This window comes from Neltuma alba, unplaced genomic scaffold, assembly GCF_004799145.2.
Source record: "Neltuma alba isolate B1F8T4 unplaced genomic scaffold, ASM479914v2 tig00012943_pilon, whole genome shotgun sequence".
Lineage (NCBI taxonomy): Eukaryota > Viridiplantae > Streptophyta > Magnoliopsida > Fabales > Fabaceae > Neltuma > Neltuma alba.
This window is the reverse complement of record NW_021637308.1, coordinates 23,886-34,887: the sequence shown is the minus strand read 5'-3', so window position 1 is coordinate 34,887 and position 11,002 is coordinate 23,886. Positions and strand designations below refer to the sequence as shown.

At 35.9% G+C, this 11,002-nt stretch overlaps 1 protein-coding gene across 1 annotated transcript; it reads left to right on the top strand.

Annotated features, from left to right (window-relative positions):
• Positions 1 to 358: 358 nt before the first annotated feature.
• Positions 359 to 1,911, top strand: LOC114732898 (phenolic glucoside malonyltransferase 1-like). Its single transcript, XM_028920276.1, has one exon. The coding sequence runs from the start codon at positions 359 to 361 to the stop codon at positions 1,742 to 1,744; it is 1,386 nt and encodes a 461-aa protein (XP_028776109.1). The 3' UTR covers positions 1,745 to 1,911.
• The last annotated feature ends 9,091 nt before the right edge of the window (positions 1,912 to 11,002 follow it).

The following is an 11,002-nucleotide window of genomic DNA, read 5'->3' as shown; positions in this document are numbered from 1 at the left end:
TCACTTTTGCAGATTTGATGTTTCTGATATTTCTTTGTCTTTACTAAAATCGAAGCTCCACCAATCTGAAATCTTAAAATGAAAAAAAAAAAAAAAAACTAAGAAGGAACAAATAACGAGGACATGAGCGGGGGACGTTGGAGGAAGAGATGGAGACGCAGAGAAGAAGAAAGGAAGGACACTTTGGTATTTTCTCCGTCGTTTTATAATTATAATTTAAGATCTGGACTCTGATAGCAATTATGTTAATTCATCATCTTCTCTAATTAATATTCATAAATTATTTTATCTTCCTCGTTATTATTCTTATTTAAGCTGGAAATGGAGGCCGCCGTCGGCAGTTCTCTTGGTCTTCATCATGGCGAAAGCAGCCCCCACGAAGGTCCTTGAAGTTTGCAGGGTGGCACCACGACTCGAAGGAACCGCTTCCGCCGCCGCATCGGAAACATCTCTACCACTTACCTTTTTCGACATGCTGTGGCTGCGCTTCCCGCCCGTCGAGCGTCTTTTCTTCTACGAATTCCCCAACCCACCATCCTCCTTCTTCCATTCCCTTCTTCCAAAACTCAAACATTCACTCTCTCTCACTCTCCATCACTTCTTTCCTCTCGCCGGCAACATCATATGGCCGCCTCATTCCCCAAAACCCTTCATCCATTGTGTCTCCGGCGACGGCGTCTCACTTACCGTTGCTGAATCGAACGCAGATTTCAACGTCCTCTCAAGTTCCGATTACTCCGAAACCCAAGAAAGCATCCTGCTTGTACCCCACTTGACTGTTTCCGATGAGAAAGCCTCTCTCATGACTCTGCAAATCACTCTGTTTCCGAACTCTGGCTTCTCTGTTGGAATAACCGCGCACCATGCAGCCATGGATGGAAAATCTTCAACTTTATTTCTGAAAGCATGGGCTTATATCTGCTCTGAACTCGATGAATCCTCTTCATGTTCATCGCTACCCGAGAATCTAATTCCATTGTTTGATAGGTCAGTAGTCAAAGAGCCATCTGGGGCTGCAGAGGTATTTTCGAATCACTGGTTAAAGGAAGGTGGACCAAATAACAGAAGCTTGATGTTGTGGGACATGAAGAAGACAGATCAAGTCAAGCGAATAAGGGGTACATTTCAATTGGTTCCATCAAACATTCAAAAGCTTAAGCAGATAGCAGAGTCCAAGCTGAACAAGAAGGTTCATGTATCGACCTTTTCAGTAACATGCGCTTATGTGTTGGACTGCTTAGTCAAATCAGAACAAACAAAACAAGACAAGTTGTTGTTCGCATTCACTGCGGACTGTAGATCTCGTTTGAATTCTCCGATTCCGCCCACATATTTTGGAAGCTGCGTGGGGGCTGTTAAAGCTGTGGCTGAAACAAAGAGCTTGCTAGGGAATGATGGGTTCATTGCCGCTCTTGAGGCCATAAGTGATGGTTTGAAGAGATTTGAAGATGAAGGATTAGGTGAAGCAGAAAGATGGATATCTGATATGGTAAGTCTTATGGAAACTCATAGATTTTGTTCAACTGCAGGGTCACCAAGGTTTGAGGTCTACGGTATTGATTTTGGGTGGGGAAGACCCAAGAAGGTGGATATAGTTTCTATAGGCGAGACGGGAGCCTTTTCTCTTTCTGAAAGCAAGAATGGCAATCATAATGGAGGTATTGAGATTGGGTTGGTGTTGAACAGTCCAGAAATGGAGGCTTTTTCTGCTCTTTTTCACGAAGGTCTTTCTTCCTCTTCATGAATCTATCACATTACACATACAGCTATACATTCATTTAAGAAATGAATTATGATCTCAAATATTTTTGCTGTTTTGGTAATTGGATGTGTTTTTTTTAGCAGTGTACCAATTTCATTTCTACATTATTACTTTCGGTCTCAAATACAAGAGACCATAGATAACTATGAATGCTTCATATTTATATTTGAGATCATTTGGGGAGGAATAACGAAATGATAGCAGAGAAAAGCCACTTCTTTATTTTTATTTGCAGGTGTGTTTTATGCTTTCTGTACGTTTTTTATTGGTGATGAGACGGCATAAATGTGTCCCATACTTTAGAAGCATCTATAAAAAAAATTACTCAGATCATAGATAAAGCAAATGACTAAAGTACACTTTTTCTCTTTTAATTTTATAACTTTACGTAAAGTTTTAATTTAATCTCTTAATTTTAAAAAGTATACTTTTAGTCTTTTAATATTAAAATTATTAGTATTAAATGATTATTTTTTGTAATAATCATGATTGTTTTAAAAATTAAATTTAATATTATAGTATTTAGTAATGTTTTATCAACATTAAAGAGCTCAATATCATTATTTTTTTGTCAATAGTTTTTGGATTAGAGGACTAAAAGTTTGCTTTTTAAAATTAAAGGACCAAAATAAAATCTCATATAAAGTTAAAAGACTAAAAATATATTTTAACCTAAATAAATTAACTATTAATAGATTCCCTAAAATTGATTTATTATATACTAACAACTAAGAGTGAGTATCTAATTAACTAGCCACGTGATTATAAGATGTAAATAGTGTTATCTAAACCAAACCAAATCGACTTGTTCGATTGGTGAAATCGATTGGTTCAACTTGTCGAAAAGAAAATTAATCACATGTCCGGTCTGAAATGTTCGTAGTCCGCAGGCAAAAATGGCGTCAACGCGCTTTGCAAAATGTGAAAAAAACTATCATATTTAAAATTATTCATAGTTTTTATATTTAGGATGAAAGAGAGTAATTTTGATGTGGGGCAAAAAAAAAAAAAGGTAATGGACTTTTTCCCTAAAACGACTTTTTTTCAATGCACCTCTTGGCTGTTTTCAGCTGCACGGTTTTTTTTTTTGGGACGGGCAGTGGGTTCAGGGAACTGAAAATAAAATAATAGCAGGGGTGTTTGTGATTCCTAGAAGTTTAACTTTTCGGACCGCTAAATTTTATGCACAATAAGGATTGGCTAAACAATAATTTTCAAAGATAATATTTTTAAAATTATATTTTTAGTGAAGGGATTCAAATATTTTTAATTAAGAGAAAATTGAAAAAAAATCTCCTATTAAAAATTTTAGTGAGAAAGACTTGTTAAACTTTTATACAAACAAAGAATTGGTACTCTGCAAATTTTTACATGTGTATATTTTTAATTTACATACATTTTTATTCATTACATAGTTAATTAAGTATTTTCAAAATTTTCCCAATAATGAACTAACTATTTTTATTTTTTTATACTTTAAATTTAAATTTGTCTCTTAAAATTATCACAATATATACAATATAATATATATCTACTATGTAATAAAATCCATGTCATTTTCAATTATTTTTCATTTAAACTTGCTTTTCAAATAGTCATCCAAACAAGTTCAGCTAAAAAAAAAGTTACTTATACTATTGCCAATTCAAACATAAAATACATTATAATAAAAATATGCGGAAAAATAATCAAACTACTCTTGAAACCTTTTTTTTCAAAAAATAAATTATAAAACCACCTTTTTTTAATTTTAATTTTTCATGTATATGTCAAATTCTCAAAAATCAGATTAAGAAAAAATTATTTTTGTCACTGCTAATTCAAACACATTCACCACAAAAAAATATGTAAATTGTAACAGTTAAATTGAGACATTTCTAGCGATTTTAACCGTTACAAATATTATTTCTAGTGGTTACAAAAACAGCTAGAAAATCAAGTGCAAGAAAAAATTTCTAGCGGTTATGACAACCGCTACACGGTTTGGTCAAAACGCTAGAAATTTTCTAGCGGTTTAATAACCGCTAGAAAACTCTAGCAGTAGGAGACGAATTTCTAGCAGGCAGAAACCGCTAGAAAAATTTTTAGCGAGTATATAACCACTAGAAAAATCTGAACCAAATCTCATTTTGCTGGGAATTGAAAATTTGCATTATGGCGCCAAAATTTCTAACGGTTCCTGAACCGCTAGAAATTCCGTAGGAAATCAAATTTTGCCGGCAAATTAAAATTTTCAATTAGCGCCAAAACATTTCTAGCAGTTGTAACCACTAGAAAAGTTGGCGCAAAATTTTAGTTTCACGAAATATTCCCGCTATTTTTTTTATTTCTAGCGGTTTTGAACCGTTAGAAATGTTTTCCGAGGCAGAAAAAAATTTATGTTGTTTCATTATTAGAAAATATAATATTATAAATTTAAAAACCATTAAATAGATTGTGTTGGATAATTTTTGTTAATTTGTATAATTAGTTATGTATTACATTTTATATATTTGAATTTTGTAATAAACAATATGTAATTAAATTATGAGTGAATTTCATTTAATAAGATAATTGAATTGAATATTTAATAAGATAGTTGAATTGAAGATGATATAGTTTGTAATATTGAACCTAAAGTGTTATATTGAGAATTATTTGAATCAGTTGAGAAGGGCATGACAAGTGTGAAAAAGAAAAATCTGAAAGAAAAAAAGAAATAAATATGTTAGTAAATTATAAGTAAAGACAAATAAAAGATACAATGACTTATAAAATAAAATTCACTTACCATACAGTGAAAAGAAAAAAACACCATATGAGAGAGTAAGAAAAAAAGAGAGAATTATGAGGAAGAATAGGAGAGGAAAGAAAAGAGATGGAGTAAATGAATGTAGAGATGATATGATATTTGTAGAGATCAGTGACACATTTGTAGTGATTTTTTTTGTAGCGTTTTATTGCATTTTGTAGCTGTTTGTCATTTTCTAGCGTACGTATAACCGCTAGCATTTGTAGCGGTTATGTAACCGCTACAAATTTGTAATCAATTTGTAGCGGTTATTTAACCGCTACAAATTTATTTTTTTAATTTTTTAAAAAGCTATACCAATTTTAATTTATACATATGTATTTATGGAAGGAAAAAATTTTTTTAATAATAAAAATTTTGGCTGCTGCTATTCTTCATCATCATCCGGCCTGAAAGGACATATTTAAAAAAAATTTGTTAGAATTATAATTTATTTAGAAGAAATTAGTAATTAGTAGTTAATTATTTAAATAATTTAAGAAAAGACGTATACCTGATAATTGGCAAATTATCATCTCCTTGAGGAAAGAAGTCTTCAAAATTCGAGGGTTGGAAGGGTTTACTGTCATAAATAATGTCACCATCACCCATATCATAAAGATCCCGTGGCTTGAGGTGAACGACCATATTCCAATCTTTATGTTTCTCGTCCTCGACATAGTAAACCTGGTGTGCCTCAGAAGCAAGGATATATGGCTCATCATCTTCAGATGCTCCCATATGAATAAGTCTAGAGAAATTAACTGAGGTGATACCCAAATGGTCAGTAACGAGTCCCTGTGAAGTTGTCGTATTTGCCCAGGAGCACTTGAACAGCGTCACGGTGAAAAGCTGGTAACTCAACTCAATAATGTCAATTAGCTTTCCATAGTAAGTGACGCCTCCAAAGCGCATATCGCCATCACTGCTGCTAGCATAACATCTCATTCCGAATGTCCCGCAAACTCCAAAGCTTTGTGTGAGCAATCCCTGATCACGTCCAACCGTACAAAACTTGAAGCCGTTGACATTATACGCGGTAAACCTTCGTGCATGGTCTAACGGGCTAAGAGAAAAAGCTTTGAATTCATCTGTGTATGGGCTGTTGTCATTACATATTTGACGTGTAAACCAACTGGGAAACTCTTTGTGGACTCTTTTATCAATGTCAGCAGAACACGCACACCCCCGTAGCTAACGCTTGAGGTAACTCCTAAACTCACTACAGTAAAGTGTAATTTGATAGAAGCGTTAGTGAGAAACAAATATAAAGTGTAAAAGCTAGTGAGCTTATATGATATACTTACTGCATGAAGGGTTCAACTTGGCTGCAATTTATCAAAACGTGTATGTGTGCCTGGAGTTTCTCTGTAGGAGTGAGTCTGAAGAATTCATATCCTCCAACTGGTTTCCCAACAGGAGGAAATAAAGTTGACATGGAAGGACCAGGAGGAGAATCATCTACGCGACGCGGACAGTTAAAAGATGTCTCCATGTCATCAAAGTACCTTGAACAGAAAGTTAGGACCTCATCTCCGGAATAACCTTCTGCTATTGACCCCTCAGGCCATGCCTTATTCCTAACATATGATTTTAATTTTTCCAAGTATCTGTAAGTTAAAATTGCATTAATAATTACGAGCAAATAAAAGAACAATGTGAAATTTAAAGAGGCGGGAATAAAAGATAATCTAGTACCTCTCTATAGGGTACATCCATCGATAGTGAATTGGGCCAGCAGCCTTTGCTTCTCGAACAAGGTGGACAGTCAAGTGAACCATAACAGTAAAGAATGATGGAGGAAATATCATTTCCAAGTGACAAAGTGTAAGAATAATTTTATTTTGCAGTTGATCAAGCTCTTCCGCTATCAAGACCTTCGCACACAACTTCTTGAAAATTGAACATAATTCTATCAAAACCACTGATACATCAGAAGAAAGTGTGTTTTTCAAGGTCAATGGAAGTAACTGTTGCATAAGAACATGAGAGTCATGACTTTTTAACCCAGTAACCTTTCGAGCCTGCAGATCAATACACCTTGAGATGTTGCTAGAGTATTCATCTGGTACTCTTATGTTCTTCAACGTCGAGAGGAAGCTATCCTTGTTCTGCTTTGTCAAGGTAAATTTAGCTGGTTGATACTTGTCGTTTTTATCAGGCCAAGCCTCTTCATGAATTCCCCAGGCTCATAAATCTTTTCTAGCTGCGAGATGGTCTTTGGACTTTCCAGCTTCATTGAACAACGTATATAGTATATTATCGCACACATTTTTTTCAATGTGCATAACATCCAAACTGTGTCGTAGCAAATTAGATTCCCAATAAGGAAGAGTGAAAAATATGCTTCTCTTCCGCCATTGCATAGGTTGCGTATCAGATGTCCCACGAGATTGTCGTCCCAATCGTTCGGGATCCACACTCTTACCAAACTTGACATTAACATCTTCTAACTACCGCAAAATATCCACACCAGACAAAGTAACAGGAGGATATCTCTTCTCCTATTTCCCATCAAAGCGAATCCGTTGCAATCTAAGTCTGTGCTTAGAATCAAGAAATCATCGATGTCCTATGAAGCACCACTTGCGACTGTGTGGAAGGTGACATGGCACAAAATCAAAATTGCACTCAGGACAAGCCAACCCAGTATGCACGTTCCAGTCGGACAAAGTTTCCAAACCGGGAAAATCACTTATTGTCCACATCAAGGCTGCATGGAGATTGAATAGTCGCTTGTCATATGAGTCATATGCCTCAACACCATTCGTCCATAGGTCGATCAATTTGTGTATCAACGGTTGCAGGTATACGTCTATATCATTTCCCAGTGCTTTCTTGCCAGGAATGATCATGGAAAGCAAAAAGGAGCTCTGCTTCATGCACATCCAAGGTGATAGATTGTATGGAATTAACACCACCGGCCAGATACTGTAACTTGTGCTCATGTTTCCGAAGCGATTGAAACCATCGGTTGCCAGTGCAAGACGTACATTTCTAGGATCATTGGCAAAGTCTGGAAATTTCGCATCAAATGCTTTCCACTCCTCCGAGTCTTGTGGGTGCCTTAACCTACCATCTGGATTTTCCTCAGTCGCATGCCACCTCATGTGCTGAGCCATTTTTGATGACATATATATTCTTTGCAACTATGGTTTTAAAGGAAAGTATCTAAGAAAATAATATATTAAAAATTTCAAATACCGAAAATTTAAAGACTGAACAAGTAACACATCATAATCAATTGTATTGAGAATTTCAAATATCGAATATGTAGAGACAGAACAAGTAACACATTATTGTAATAAATTGTACCTGAGAATTTTGACCGGTTTCTTCTTTTACTTTTTGCCCTTCCGTACCAACTTATAGTGTGACGTCTTGCATCTCGTACAAATCTCCTTGTTTGCATCATCTTCCCAGTATAGCATACAGTCGTTTGGGCATGCATCTATCTTCTTGTAGTTCAAGCCAAACTTGTTAATAATCTTTTTTGCTTCATAAAAAGATGGAGAGAATTCAGCTTGGGGGAAAGCATCTCCCAGTAATTCCAACAACATGGACATCGCCTTGTTAGTCATACCACACAAGCATTTGATATGATACAGCCTCACCAGGAATGACAACTTCGAATACTTTGTGCACCCAGAATAAAGAGGCTTGTCAGCTTCGCTCATGAGATCAAAAAATTCCCGAGCAATTTCGTTTCTTAGAAACTCCAGTTGAGGCCCCTCTACTTCATCTTCGTTGGGATTCGGGCTTTCGTGAACACTAAAAGCATCACGCACAGCATCGTTCACGGCATCGGCTTCATCCACTTGAACTCCCATCCGTGAAACTACTGGAACTGACTCAGCAACCATATCTAGCCGTTCCCTATGTAGTTACCAAAATACGTACTCTCGCGGGAAGGGCTTAAAGATCAAATGTTCTCTAACAATATCTTTGGGATGCCACTTCTTGAAATTACATTTAGGACATGGATACTTAATCTTACCATTTACGGCAGCATTGGCGAAAGCAAAATCCAAAAAATAGTTTAGACCAGCCAAGTATTGCGGAGTCGACCGGTGCAAATTGATCCACGACCTATCCATCACTAATGTTGCTCAAATTTCGTGAACATATGACACAGGAAGCTCAAAGAGAAGTTAAAATGAATTTCAGTTGGAGTGTTTTAGCTTATAAAGGAGGCTGCCAACGGATGTGTAACGGTCAATTTTTTGTAGCGGTTACCAACCGCTAGAAATTTCTAGCGGTTTTAACGAAAATTTTGATTTTCTAGCGGTTTAAAACTGTTACAAATTCAATTTGACAATGGTTATAAAATTTCCAGCGGTTAGGAACCGCTACAATGTTCTTGATGTGGTTTAGCGGTTTTAACAGAAATTTTGATTTTCTAGCGGTTTAAAACCGCTACAAATTCAATCTGACAATGATTATAAAATTTCTAGCGCTTAGGAACTGCTACAATGTTCTTGATGTGGCTTAACGTTTCTAGCGGTTATATAACCGCTAGAAAATTCGTCGCCCCTTCGGTTTTGTAGCGGTTTAGTAACCGCTAGAAATTGTAATATTTTTAAATATTAAAAATTCCAAAAGTATTTTAAATATTGTGCAATAAATTAATAACATTTTTAGTATAATGTATTAATTAACACGTGATATAAACAAAATTATTAACAAATTATTAATATTTATAAATATTTATTAAATTAATAAATAATTATAGAAATATTTAATTTATAGAAATAAATTGTAGAAATATTTTAATTAATTAACATGTTTAACATGTTTAATAAAATTTAATGTTTATATAGTAATAAATTAATAAATATTTCAATGTTAATTAATACTTGACATAAATAAAATTATAGAAATAAATAAATAAAGTAAACAAATAAATATAAAATTTAAATAAATATCTAAATAGAATATAAAATCATAAAATCAAAATTCAAATAAAATCCTATATAATGAAAACAGGAGAAATCATGGGTGAGGGGCAGAAGCAGCATCATCGTGATCGTCCTCTGCTGGATCCTCCTGCTGAGGGTGGGCAGGCCGCTCAACGTGCTGGGACTGGACTGGCGGATGGGGGGGTAGGGCGGGATTGGTGGCATGCGTAGGTCGGGGATCTCAGGAATCGGGATGTTTGGAGCCATACGGATCACCACATGACGCATAGCCGTAGCAGCTGCCAAGAGCTGGTCAAGCTGCGCCTGGAACTGAGCATCACGCTCCTGTAACTGATGATCACACTCCTGCAACTGACGATCACGCTCCTCGATGCTGGCCTCCACCTTGGCCTCGATGCTGGCCTCTAACTCTTGTTTGAGCTCCTCTCGCAACTCCTCTGAGGATGAGGAACCCGGCCGCTTTGCTCTCGCACTCGCCTGAGAGCTTCCGGCAGTATATGAAGGGCCAGCGCCACTTGAGCGGGGCAACCTAGTCGGTGTAGGTCCAAGTCCAAGCCCGCTAACTCGACGAGGGTGCTGCGGCCGGCCACGACCCGCTAAAAGTGAGGCGGTGGGATCCAAGGCAGACCCCTGAGACTCACGCAGCTCAGTATCGACTTGAGTCATCTGTGCCATACCAAAATTAATGTAAAGAAGTTAATTAGAATAAAATGATATTTACACTGTGATATTATATTAATATTTAACTTATTACTTACCGCTATCTCCTCAACCTCATCCGACACACACCCGTCTCGAGGTCTATACACCATCAGTCACATCTCGCCATAAGTGGTCGTGTATCCCTGCTCCTACCATATCTTTTCCCTCTGTAAATGAAATGAAAGAAATAATTAGTTACAAATTAAATACATATACATATTTAACAAATTTATTTCAAGTACTCACAATCTCGTCATAGGTGATCGCAAAGCTCCTGGATCCAGCCCTATGACGTATCATCTGATGCCTGACGCTCTCAGCATTTCTCCGGGAAAGAGCCTGAAGCAAAATGTAAAAAAATTAAATTAAATTGTCAAGTTGGACAAAAAATAAAGAAATTATAATTAATACAATATTATCATACCATCTGCTCAGCTGTCATCCTAAAATAGACGTAACTGGACCAGTCTTGCTCCAGGACTCCACCAGGTATATCTGCTAGTATCTCCTGCAGGGGCCTCGTCCCGTCACCTTTCTTCTCCCTCCACAGGTCGGCCCTCTTGTTCTTCCATACCACTCCAAGCCTCTTGATCGTGTCGGCCCTCAACTCCTCCCCCAGAATAAACTTACTCTGTGATTAAAATAATAAATTAACTAAATAACAAATTATAAACAACAACTAAGCAATTTCAATAAAAATATATATATATTTAACTAACTTAAAAATATTATAAATGAAATATAAATTATATCAATAACAAATCATAATTAAACAATTAAGTAATTTAAATGAAAATATATTTTTACTCAACTAATTTAAAATTATTATAAGTAATAAATTAATGAAAT